Source organism: Mirounga angustirostris, unplaced genomic scaffold (assembly GCF_029215605.1).
Source record: "Mirounga angustirostris isolate CCGP_5_RB_7025 unplaced genomic scaffold, mMirAng1.0.hap1 SCAF_5, whole genome shotgun sequence".
Lineage (NCBI taxonomy): Eukaryota > Metazoa > Chordata > Mammalia > Carnivora > Phocidae > Mirounga > Mirounga angustirostris.
In genome coordinates, this window is record NW_026991713.1 from 21,086,090 (window position 1) to 21,100,201 (window position 14,112).

The 14,112-nt window shown below is 34.9% G+C and overlaps 1 protein-coding gene across 3 annotated transcripts in view; it reads right to left on the reverse strand.

Annotated features, from left to right (window-relative positions):
• SCYL2 (SCY1 like pseudokinase 2) overlaps positions 1-14,112 on the reverse strand; it is a 52,428-nt gene that overhangs the window by 33,511 nt on the left and 4,805 nt on the right. For all 3 annotated transcript variants that reach the window (XM_045872762.3, XM_064590745.1, XM_064590744.1), the window contains exons 2-3: positions 5,008-5,212; positions 942-1,099 (exon numbers count right to left, since the gene is read on the reverse strand). In XM_045872762.3, the coding sequence (XP_045728718.1) occupies positions 942-1,099; positions 5,008-5,184 (335 nt within the window). In that variant the 5' untranslated portion in view covers positions 5,185-5,212. The remainder of the gene's footprint in view (positions 1-941; positions 1,100-5,007; positions 5,213-14,112) is intronic.

The window sequence follows — 14,112 nt, forward strand, 5'->3', positions numbered from 1 at the left end:
GATAAGTGACAGGGGGTTACTGAAGATTCCAAAGTAAGAATTATACAGAAATCCAATACGTAAAAAGATAAAAGTAAAAGTGTCCTAGCTAAAAAATTAGCTAAAATCTAATGTCATGGAAATTATAGCACCATTGTAATACTTTTCTGATATCAAACTGGAAACCTAGAACTCTGCCAGCTCTGTTTGTTCACCTATCTGTTCTTCCCCTATCCTTAAAATTCTAGGGTCCATAGAACACAAATGACAAACCACTTCGTTAAGATCTTCTGAATTAAGAGAGACGAATACAGTCTGCTAGGTAGGAAGGAAGAAAGAAGGAAATTAGGGGTTATGAGTAATGTGAGAAAAGTTTATATAGCTAGGGTATCTAATGTACTAGTAAAAGCACCACAGGCTTGAGGATCCAGTTAAGATTACACAACATAAATTTCAAATTCTTGTCATTCTCAGCAACAGTTCCCAAGCTCATCCTTGAGAAAAATAAACAGTAGAGTAACTGCAGGTTACACATATGATATGCTCAGCATATCAGGTTACATGTTTAGAAGAGTACCTGAAACACACATAAAAAGAGCCCACAAATATGTAATCAATGCAAAGGGTACAAAATATTCTATAAAATAAACAAGGAGAGCTACTTTCAGATGTGGACTATATGCTATACTTCTGTATCTTCCACTTTGACCACTGTAGTGCTGAGCATAGAGACTGATGGCACAGACTGATGGCAACTGTGAAGAAAACTTTTATTAATATTTCAAAAAGAGGCAAATACATAGCATATGCAAATAAATTTTACAGAAATAATAAATCCTTAACTCAACACTCAGTTTCTAAGAATTTTTCACTGACAGCATGCTCCACAGACAGAATTTAAACATACAATTATTAACTATTTGTTCAACAAGTCATTTATGTAAGTTTTTATAAAAATTTACCTGGATTCTTCTAAAGGATGCTGGACAGTAAGAAGTCGAGGGTGCCGTAGTCGAGTTAACTGTTGGACTCCTCGTTTTAGAGAATCAATGATTTGATCCTTTTCAAATTTTTGATATTTGTCAATCAGCTTTTTATCAAAGACAAAAACAGCCACTTCCTAATGAAAGAATTGTGCATCTAATTTTAATCAAGAATATGCAAAAGTAATAAGATTTTATTCAAGTGTCACAATAGTCTACAAATAGAAATAACTAAAATCTAATGTCATGGAAATTATAGCACCATTGTAATACTTTTCTGATATCAAAAAGTTGTTTCCTTCATTATTAGCAAATCTAAATATTTTGAAAAGTATGAGACCTAGAACCCTATCTAAGGAGAACACAGGAAAATCTCCATGTTTGAACCCTGATAGACACAAGGTGTATGTAATGTGCCGAACCCTATTTAGTTATCTCTTATTTAACCAGAATTCACATAAAAGTTAAAATGTTTAAAAATTCAAAATGTTACTCATAATGATAACCCTGGATAACCTGATAACCCTATAAAATCTTGAATCATTTTTTTGGAAGGAAAGTTGTGTATGTCAAGAAGTGCTTGTTTATACAAAAACCCATTTTGTAAGCAACTTTTACATATGAATAACCTATACTCACTCTTTCCTTCCAGCCTACCCCTGTCTTATTTTGGGCAGTTAACTGGGAATGAATGGTACCAGTACTGGAAGCTGCTCTCCCACTGTCTCTCTTTTAGATCATTCACAGCTTATTTGTACTACTAAAAGCACACATCCTCCTTAACCATCTTCTTCCTTTCATTTTCTCTGTTACCCAAGGAAAAATAGTTCCTGTCCAGTTACCCAAGCTTAACAAATCAATAAAAAAAATAGCTGTATTGACAACCGATATATTACCACTGTGTAACATGTCAGTGATGCTAGATCTCCATCATAAATGGAAAGAAAAATGATAAAGCTGGAAGCAAAATTAGCAAAGAATCAATGCTGGCTACCAAAATTCCTTGAAAGATTTTGAATGACTTTCAGAATTTTTATACAAGTATCTTTCAAAAGTCTCTAATTCAAACCTACTACTACTCAACTATCAATATCCAAGACAATATTTTTCCATTTTATTATCTCTTTTTTTTTAAGAGAATCTTTTTTTTTTTTTTAAGATTTTATTTATTTATTTGAGACAGAGAGAATGAGAGAGAGAGAGCACATGAGAGGGGGGACGGTCAGAGGGAGAAGCAGGCTCCCTGCCGAGCAGGGAGCCCGATGTGGGACTCGATCCAGGGACTCCAGGATCATGACCTGAGCCGAAAGCAGTCGCTTAACCAACTGAGCCACCCAGGCGCCCCAGACTATCGTCTTTTAATTTATGTTTTCCTTCTACTACTTCACTACCCACCCTGTTAACACATATCACTTGTGTAAAAGTCCTGTTACCGTACGCATATTACAAGCTTCTTAAAAAAAGAAACCATGCCCCCTCCCAAGAACAAAGAAACCATGACCTAAGTGTCTGTATCCACTACAGGATCTACACCTAGACGACATTCAGATGTTTATTGCCTAGCGGTCAATAAAAACAAGCAGTTACTGGAAGCTTTCCATTATCATCCCCAATTAAAACCTTTTTGACTCTTTATTATGAAAATTTTCAAATATACAGAAAAGATGAGGTAGTGCAATTACCCGAAATATCTTCCACTTAAGAGTCACCTGTTAATTCTAATTAAATTTGGAGTCTCTTTTTTTATACAAAAATTACTAAAACAAAATGTAAGAGTATTTGGCACTCTTTTGTTCTTTTATTCACTTCATAGTCTTGAAAACACATTGGCAAAGGAAGTTACCTACTAAAAAGTGTTTTTTCTCAATCGCCTATCTTTAAATAAAAATGGCTAGTCCCACAGAGCTAAGGAACCTTGAATATGTGACTAGTGCACCTAAGGAACTGAATTTAATTTTTACTAATTGAAATAGGCATATGTAGCCTGTGGTTACCATAGTGGATAGCACAGCTCTAGATTATCTATCTTCTATAATTCCCTTTTATTAAAAAATGAGATCACTGAAAAAGAATTAAAACTACAATTAAAGGAGAAATTAAAATGAGGCTTCAATGCCAAGGTGGTTAAAGACTTAGCTGTTCCTTAAGGAATTAGCCAGTAGTCCAGATACTCAGGTCAGACACCTTAGGTCTGAAAGAAGTAAAGAAAGAAGATTCAAAACTGTATCCAGAGAGAGCACAGATATATTCCAAAACTATCTTTTTCCGCAAAGCAATAAATTCGGGGGGAAAAATATAGTAGTCTCCTAAGAGAACCCAATTCTGGCACTCAGCAGTTGAGAACTGGTGTATTACTGTGCAATATCTAATCAATTACCTATTTTTTATGCCTGGTTTTCATGTTCTATGAACAGTAACAGAAGCTTCAACCTTATCAGAGAATTTCCACATATGGACTTCTGATACAAACACAACTAGAACTCTTTTGGCTAAGCGCAAAGACACTATTATGTTACATCCTTAATAAATAATGCAATATTTAGTACATTTGGTGTTCTTTCATTTTCCCCTTATATAACTGATTATAAAAGCTAGTGTTAGAGGTTGGTCATTTACATAACTTCATGGCCTCATTAATAGCTTTTTAAGCATTCAATACTCAAGAAACCACCTTTTTTTTGAGCTCTTGATGAATTGAGAGAGAAAACAATGTTCAAAAATGACAAATCAATCAGCATTTAAAATACAGATCAGCTCTGAACTTAAAGACTTTCAACCAAATGGCAATAAAAACAAGATTTACAGGTCAGATATAAACTACATACCAGCAATCTATTACAAGACCAAGATTCCTACTTCATAAAAGGATAACCAAAGCCTATTCAGTCTTTAATACACTTGCTGTTTGGGAAATAAGCTGACTTTGGAAAAGTCAAAAATAATGCATATCCACAACTGTATGACTGGGACAGAGTCACTGGAAAATATGTGTAATTAATCCCAAACGTCTTATAATCCGTATGTTTCACTTGTAGAGAAATAAAAGTACCTTTGGAAACAGTGATTTTTCTTTTTAAAGAACCTATTTCTACAGAGGTTTTAAACCTGGAGGTTTTTCAATTCTTTAACAATTCCAACAGAAAACTGTTAGTAAAATTTAACACTAACAATCCTCCACATTTCTAAGAACCATCTGTTGGTCTCTTAGGTCAAATTAAAAAAATAAAAATAAAAATACAACTCATTCAAATGACTCTACTGAAAGAACAGTTTTAAAATAACTTTGAAATCAATATATTATAAAACACATTACTATTCCATAAATTTACTCCCTTCTGATAATAAAAACTATCAAGTTAAACACAAAAGAATGTTACAGAAGTCTATTTTCCAGAAGACTATAAAATAAAAGGGCAATAAGAATGCACTAAATAAGAATGCATTTAATGCTGGAAAAATTTAATGGAGTATTTTGCCAATAGCATATTGACAAATTTGAAAAGGAACACAATTTTTATTCTAAAAGAAACACTAAAATTCTAATATGCAGGATGCGTGGGTGGCTCAGTCGGTTAAGCATCTGTCTTCGGCTCAGGTCATGATCCCAGGGTCCTGGGATTGAGTCACACTCTGGGCTCCTTGCTCAGCGGGGAGCCTGCTTCTCCCTCTGCCTGCCCCTCCCCTTGCTTGTGCTCTCTCCCTCTCACTCTCTCTGACAAATAAATAAAAATCTTTAAAAATTTTTTTAAAAATTAAATTTAAAAATTAAAAATCTAATATGCTTCTTTGCTCAACAGATACATTAATTTTTATTAAGTAAGCAAAATTAAATTACAAGATGGGATGATATATCAAACAATATATTTGTAACCAGGAGATTCAGGACATGTTTAAAAGCATTTATTTTTGTATGACTTCATTAGGTAGAAATGAGAAGTAAAGAACCATTACTTTTGACATTTCTTAACATAAAAATGCATATGCACATTATGGTACTTAATTAGCATGTGTATTTTTGCCAAATGGACTCTGAATTGAAACTTACCTGTTTTGTTGATTTTTTTGTGCCATTGAAAATCTTCCAAGCTAGCCCATTGCCACCACTGGCAATGTGTCGACCAACATCAAATTCTCTAGTGACAGGATTTCCCATTACAGCACTAGTGACATCAGCTGTTACTTTTGTAACAGTACTCTTTAACTTATTAAGCATGGACTCCATGGCTGCAATACTGAGTAGTTATAGTTACCTAGAAACACAGGGGGACACAGGGGGACAGGGAAGCACTGATCATTTGTTTTTACTTGTTTAAGCACTTAACATTCATTAATATACCCCAAACAGTGAACAAAACAATCCTACAGAGACAAAAGCTACATGTTGTTTTGTCTTCAAAGAACCCAACACACTTGAATATAAATTTAAATCTAGGAACCAAATTGTTCTTTTCAACCTCAATTATTACAGAATAGGAAAAAACATATTCACACTTGACAGTGACATGAATGTTGTTCAACTATATATAACATGGACCCTCAAGACTTTAGTGGTGTAGAGGGTCTAAATCTTTCCTCACACTAAAAACCACCATATAAAAGCTGAAAGGAGCAGTATGCCTGGGTGGCTCAGTAGGTTAAGCCTCTGCCTTTGGCTCAGATCATGATCCCAGGGTCCTGGGATCGAGTCATGCATCGGGCTACTTGCTCAGAGGGGAGCCTGCTTCTCCCTCTGCCTAGCCCTCCTCCTGCTTGGGCATGCACACTCTCTCTCTCTCTGACAAATAAATAAAATTTTATTTAAAAAAAAAAAAAAAACGTGAAAAGAGCTAATGCTATACTCAACAATAAATTTGTATTTTATAAGGGCACCTGGGTGGCTCAGTCATTAAGCGTCTGCCTTCAGCTCAGGTCATGATCCCAGGGTCCTGGGATAGAGCCCCGCATCGGGCTCCCTGCTCAGCTGCAAGCCTGCTTCTCCCTCTCCCACTCCCCATGCTTGTGATCCCTCTCTCGCTGTCTCTCTCTCTGTCAAATAAAAAAATTAAAAAAATCTAAAAAAAAAAAAAAAAAAAAGTTTGTATTTTATAAAAGTTTTATTCACCACTAAAATAACGAATAGTGAATTGATTGGGGGCACCTGGCTGGCTTAGTCAGAAGAGCATGTGACTCTTGATCTTGGGGTCTTGAGTTCGAGCCCCATGCTGCATATAGAGATTAACTTAAAAAATGGATAAACTTTAGGGTGCCTGAGTGGCTCAGTTGGTTAAGCGACTGCCTTCGGCTCAGGTCATGATCCTGGAGTCCCGGGATCGAGTCCCGCATGGGGCTCCCTGCTCAGCAGGGAGTCTGCTTCTCCCTCTGACCCTCCTCCCTCTCATGCTCTCTGTCTCTCATTCTCTCTGTCTCAAATAAATAAATAAAATCTTTAAAAAAAAAAAAAAGAATAAACTTTAAAAAAATAAAATAATAACAAATAAGTAAATAAAATAATTACTGTTGAACTATGAAATCACTTGAGAATATCTTCTAAAAGAAAAGCACTGGTGGCAAAAGAACAGTAAACCATGGACAAACAACAGGTAATAAAATATTTTTAAAATTTTACACACTTCTAGTCATGATGCAGAAACAAAGACTGAAATTTATCTTCTCACCTTGAGCAACTAGAAGCTGGACAAATATATGAAACAAATGTTTTCAGACACTGAACAGGCAGCACAGGCATATAATCCCAGTGAGAAACCAAACTAACAAGGTGAACCCTAGGATTGCCCCACCTTTCTGCCTAGAGGTACACTGCAAATGGGAGTAGAGAGGAGAATGCCAAGCAGTAGTCTACCTGAGTTAGAAGAGCTGAGGAGACAAACTGGAATTCAAGGATGCAGAGGTGGCTAGGAGTTCTGGGATAGAATTCCAAGGAGAAGAGGGAAAATCAGGGAGAGAGAGAGAGAGAACTATGCTGAAAAAGAGCCAGAAATTCGATGCTTTGTTGAACACTAAGATGCCCATACATGGTGTGAAACTCAACCAGGTCAGTTAAGGACCAACCAGAAAGCTATAAGCTGAATAGTTCAAGTTCACACTGGGCTGCAAATCACTTAATATCTCACAAGCTAGACTGGAGAGTCCTCATTGATCACTAAAGGCATTCAGCAGAAACCCCACAAGGCCCATGCCATAGTAGTAGGATAAACTGTTCTTAGAATAAAATGTACTCTAAAGCTGCCCTAACAAACTAAAAGCAAGCTCACATGATCAAACTAGTCATAAATTACTTAACTGCCTACTCGAATGAAACCCAATACTCATGAAAGACAAAAAAATTTCAGATATCTAGCAATGTAACATTCACAATGTTCAGCATGCCATTATTAGACATGCCAAGAAACAAGAATATGTGCTCATAATCAAGACCAAAATCAATCAATAAAGACTCCAAAATGAGAGATTATAGACATTAAAGACATTAGAAAGCTATCGTATATCTAAGTACTTCAAGGAAAGCATGAACATGATGAAAGAAAATGGAATACTTTTTCTAAAAATCCTAATAATTCTAGAGATGAAAAATAAAATATCTCAAATAAAAAATTCAGAGGATATGATTAACAAATTTGACAAAGTAGGAAATAAAATTAGAAAAACCATGGGGCACCTGGGTGGATCAGCTGGTTGAGAGTCCAACTCAGCTCAGGTCTTATCTCAGGTCATGAGTTCAAGTCACATGTTGAGCTCCATGCTGGGCGTGGAGCCTACTTAAAAAAAAAAATTAGTAAAACCTGAAGATAGAGTAAAAGGCTAGGGAAAAAAATGAGCAAAGTCTCTGTGACCTGTGGGATAATATCTATATAACATATATAAATGAATCCCAAAAACGAGAAGGAAAAAAGAGAAATAATATTTGAAAAAATAATGGCCAAATGTTCCTGAATTTGATGAAAACTATACAAGGTGTCAAGAAATTTGATAAACTACAAGCAGGATAAACACAAAGAAAACCATGCTTAGACATGTCATATCAAGTAGCTGAAAGTAAGTGATTAAGAGAAAAGTCTTAAAAGCAGCCAGAGAAAACAGGAAAATTACATATAGAGGGGAAAAAAGATAAGAATTTTCCCCAGACTTCTCATCAGAAACTATACAAGTCAGGCAAAGGAATGGAGGTCTCTAAAGTGCTAAAACAAAAACAAAACAAAAAACAAACAATCAAAACCTATCAACCTAGAATTCTATAAGCCATGGGAAAAAAACTTTCAAAAATAAATGTGAGCGGCGCCTGGTGGCTCAGTCAGTTAAGCTTAAGCGGCTGCTTTCATTCACTTCACATGATCCCAGAGTCCTGGGATGGAGCCCCACATCAGGTTCCCTTCTCAGCGGGGAGGGAGCCTACTTCTCCCTCTCCTGCTGCTCCCCCTGCTTGTGCTCTCTCACTCTCTCTCTCTGTCAAAAAAATAAATAAAATCTTTAAAAATAATGAAATTAAATTAAAATTAAATAAATGTGAAATATTTTTTCAGGAAAACAAAATCTAAGAGAATTTGTTGCCAGCAGGTATTCACTACAAGAGATATTAAAAGAAGTCCTTCAAACAGAAGGACAAAAATACCAGATGGAAATGTGAATCCACAAAAAGAATGTAGGACACTAGAAATAAAAATTATGCAGGTATATTTAAAAAAACTTCTCATGTTGTCTTTAGAAGATAACTGACCATCTAAAACAAAAACAAAAACATATTGACTTATGAAGAAGTAAAAAATATGACAAACAAGGACAGGAGAGGGGAAATGGAAGTATATTTTTGAAAGATTCTTATATGTTAGGTAGCATAATATCACTTGAAAATAGATTATAGCAAATTAAAGACATATAATAAATCCTAGACTAATAAGTAAAATAAGAGAGATACAACTAAAAGGTCAATAATGGAAATAAAATGGAATCCTAAAAGTAAAATGAATACAAAAAGTAGGAAAAGAGGAAGAAAGGAACAAAGAATAATTGTGACAAGTAGAAAATAGCATGATAGTAGACTTAAATCCAACCCTATAAATGATTACATTAAGTGCAAATGATTTAAAATTCAAATTAAAAGGCAGAGATTGTCAAACTAGATTAAAAAGCAAGATCCAATTATATGCTGCTTTAAAGAAATCCACTTTAAACCCACTTTACAAGATGACTTAAAACTAAAAGAATGTGAAAATATACCAAGCTAGAATGGCCATATTAATAACAAACAGAATAGGCAACATTTCATAATAACAAAGATGTCAATTCATCAAGAAAACATAAAATCCTAAATGTGTACATACTGAATAAGAGCTTTAAAATAAATACAGCAAAAAATGACTGAAAGAAACAGACAAATCTACAATTATAATTGGAGACTTCAAGGATCCTCTCTCAGTAACAGATGGACTAGACTGAGTAGACAAAAAATCAGTATGGATATAGAAGACCTAAATGACACTATCAAACAACATGACCCAAAACACCCCACTTGACAACAGCACAATGCATTTTGTTTTCACGTGTACATGGAACACTCAGTAAGACAAACTATATTCTTCCAGACCATAAAACAAATCTCAACATATTTAAAACTACTGAAATATAAAACATGTTCTTTGACCACAATGAAATTAAACTAGAAATCAGTAACAGAGAAATATCTAGGAAAAAAATGCAAATATTTGGAAATTAAACACTTCTCAATAACCCAACGGATAAAATAAATAAATCACAGAAAATTTTTAAATACTTTGAGGTGACTGAAAATGAAATATCTATGGGATGTAGGTAAAGTAGTGATTAGTGGATAAAGTACAGCTTTAAATGTTTATATGGTGGTGGGGCGGGGGGAATGCCAAAATCAGTGGTCTCACCTTCCATCTTAGGAAGCTAGGAAGAAAAAAAAAAAGAAAACTAAATGCAAAATAAGTAGAAAAAAAGGAAATAAAGAGTAGAAATCAATGAAACAGACTGAATTTAATGTAATACTCTATTTAGTAGAGAAATGAAAAAAGAAAAATCAATGAAGCCAGTGTTTTAAAAAGATAAGTCTCTAGCTACATTAAGAAAAAATTTCAAAGACACAAATGGTCAATATCAGAAATAGAGGAAATCCTACAGATTTTAATCCTATTTAAATCACATAGATTTTAAACAATAAGGTATACTATAAATGATCTCATGCCAATTAATTCAACAACTTGAATGAAATGGAAAAAAACTTTGAAAGCCAAAACTACCAAAATTGACTTAAGAAGGAACAGAAAACCAGAATAGTCCTATAAAAAAGAAATCCAATTCATAACTACAACCTTTACCACAAAATAAACTCCAGGTTCAAATGGCTTCACTGCTGAATTCTATCAAACATTTAAGGAAGAAATAATAACCAGGTCTGTACAAGCTTTTCCAGAACACAGAAGAGAACACCTTCCATGTCATGTTATATAGTCAGTATTGCCCTGACACCAACAAATGACACAAAAGAAAACTGCATACCAATATCCTTCATCGACATGTAAAAATCCTTAACAAAATACTAGTACATCAAGTCCAATAAATCCAACTCGATGACCAAGAGAGATTTATCTTAGGAATGCAAGGCTGATTTAACACTCAAAAACAAATTCATGTAATTCACCTTACTAACTGAATAATGGAGGAGGGACATACAATCATCTCAATAAAAGCAGAAAAAATTTTTGACAAAATTCAACACCCATCCACAATAAAAACTCTCAGCAAACTAAGAACAGAAAGAAACTTCCTCAGGGCTCCTAGCTGGCTCAGTAGATTGAGCATGTGACTCTTAATCTGAGTCTGTGAGTTCAAGCCCCACATTGGACATGATGCCTACAAGGAAGGAAGGAAGGAAGGAAGGAAGGAGAAGAGAGAGAAGAAAGAGGGAGGGAGGAAGAAAGAGGGAGGGAAGGGAAGGGCAGGGCAGGGCTTCCTCAACCTGATAAATGGAATCTTTGAATACCTACAGCTAATATTATATTTAAAAATAAAAAAATTGATTGCTTTTTCCCTATGTTTGGGTACAAAGTAAAAATATCTACTTTTACCACCTTAATTCAATATTCTAATGGAGGTCCTAGCCAAAGCAATTAAGAAAAATAAAATAAAAAGTATTCACATCTTGTACACAGAAAGGCAGAAGGAATCTACAAAAAAACTAGAACTAATATGAGTTTAGCATTATAGAACACAAGAACGGAACATTTTTAAAAAGACTATTTTGATATACTAGAAACAAACACTGAAATTTCAAAATACCATTTCAAGGACATGAAATACCCATGGATAAATTTAACAAGATATACAAGACTTCCACAATGAAAACAACAAAAAATTGATGAGAGAAACTGACAAAGACTTAAAGGGAAAGACTGTGTTCATGAATTGAAAGACTCAATATTGTTAAGATACCAATTTCCCCACTGATCTATGGACTCAATACAATCCAATCAGAATCCCAGAGGCTTTTGTAGAAACTGACAAGCTGATCCTAAAATATTACTCTGTGAGAAGGGGTCCACAGGCTTCACTAGACTGTGAAGGGTCCATGGCACAAAAAGAGGTCTTAAAACCCTCTCACTCTTCAAATCTTCCACTTCCATGTTTACTCCTTCCTAAAACTGATTTGTCTGACAAAGTCTGTGTCCTACAAATCTTCCTTAACCAACTCTTTCCTCACAATTTTTTCCCACTTGACCAAAGAAAAGTATTTTTCTCAGCCATCACAATCTTATTACACGCCATTTCCCTGGATATAAAAAAACTTTGAATGGGGCAAACGTAATTCAAGAATGCATTAACTGAAAGTCTCTTAAGAATAAAGCAAAAAAGAGGGGTGCCTGGGTGGCTCAGTTGGTTAAGCATCTGTCTTCAGCTCAGGTCATGATGCCAGGGTCCTGGGATGGAGTTCCATATCATGCTCCTTGCTCAGCGGGGAGCCTGCTTCTCCCTCTGCCTTTACCCCTCCCCCTGCTTGTTCTTTCACACTCACGCACACTCTCTGTCAAGTAAGTAAGTAAAACCTTTAAAAAAGTAAAATAAAGCAAAAAGAAATTTGGAAAAAATTACTGAAAGAAGCTGTGCTTTATTTCTTCCAGATATTAACAGCGAGACCCCTGCCTTATCTATCACAGAATTACAATTAAGAAATAAGATGACTGTCATATGGATGTATAAGAACAAGTTTTGTTTTTGTTTTGTTTTTTAAGTTTTTATTTATTTATTTATTGGAGAGCGAGCGAGAGAGAAACAGCATGAGAGAGGAGAGGGTCAGAGAGAGACCACCCAGGCGCCCAGAACAAGTTTATTTCAATTAATAAGCAAAAACTCCAAGGTTTTGATAAAAGTAAAACATAATCACAATATACAACAACCTAGAAATTAGATCCTTTTTAAACCCTTGACAAAAAATTTTTAGATACCATCAACTTAAAAACATGCAAAGGAGTACACTGTTTTTCAAAATTAAATTATTTAGAGAATACACAAGCAAAAATATTTGGAAGGTCACTGGACGAAGGTAGCACTAGTTTGTATCCAGTTTTCTCTGTTAATTAAATTATATTTATATAAATATGACCTACTTCTATGAAAGATTTGAACTGTCTGTAAATAGAAATAGAGACTCTCCCTTTTTAATTTAATGCTGCATTTCTGTGAGCAGTTAGAAAATGTTGCTATTGGCATTATGAAAATATTTATTGCTATGCCAAGTTGTTCTCTATGAACATCTGCTGCTGATTTTGATGGGGGAGCTGAAGGGACATAAAAACCCTATTTAAAACCTACATATCCATTCCTCTAATTCTGCCTGAGTAGCTACATATTATATGTCATGCACTAGTTATACACACTGGGAATACAGATGTAAACGGAAACATTTCTGCTCTTTAGGGACTTAATCTGTAGCCAATGGACTCAGATCTGCAAAGATTTACAGCAATTAACAGAGAGGTACATACCATGCTATAGTAGGGGAGAAAGACCATGATGTGATTTGAGAACTACAAATAGCTCAGTATGAAAACAAAGGATACTTTCAGAGGTAATATTCAAATTTGAGAAGCTCATCTGTCATCCAAACAGAGCCAACAGTAAAGCGTACACATGGTAGGAATAGACATGGAAATTCACCTGGTAAATTATTTAATATTTATTGAGAACCCACTGTGTACCTGATACTATGTAAGAAATGTGGGAGAAAGAAGGAAAAATAAGCCATGAGATCTTACCATCAAAGGGGCAAGAGACAGAGAAGTAAACCAACCATAGCATTAGCCCACAGTGATAAAACCTACAAAATATATATACAAAGTCTTACAGGAACAACAACAACAACAAAACAACAACAACAAAAAAACCAGGAACAGAGAGAAGAAGGTTTTAGCAAAACAGTAATGCTACAGATGTCTCTAAAGGTGAACAGGAATGAAGTAGAATGGGAGAAGTATAGAAGTAAAGACAAAGTAAAAACAAAGCAATTCCGATAAAAGCTGGAGGAAACAGGGAAATATGGCAAAAGAAACAGAAAAGCCAGATCACCAAGAGCAATTAGTAGTAAGCAATCAAGCCATAAGCCACAGAAGGGTTTCAAGCATGAGTAAGATCAATCACTCTATCAAGAAGAATGAAAGATATACTAGGAGTGGAAGCAGGGAATATGACAAGACTGAAGAGAACATCAATATGTAGTTCAGGGATGAGAAAGATATAGATATAGATATAATTTAGAATGTATACAAAGCAAGAAGACAAAGGAAAGGACACTTGGAATTAGAGACAGGGAAGACAGGGAAGAGATGGTGGGAAGAGGGGGTGTTTCAAAGATGTTATGTGGATATTTATTTTATAATTACATATTAAACTTTGCTATGTATTTTTATGTACTATATGTCAAATTTTAAACAAATTTTAACAGAGGGAGAGGTTGCTCAAGTAAGGTAATAGTAAGGAAGGAAAAGAAAGGAAAAAGTAAGAAACAAGTACGAATTAGAACTAAGAGAACTTAGTGACCAATTAGATAAAGGAAAGGAACACAACTAGGAATCCCAATCAGGTCTCCCATTTCAGAGTCTAGGTGGAGGGTGAAGCCATTTATCCAGGCAGGACTTAGAGG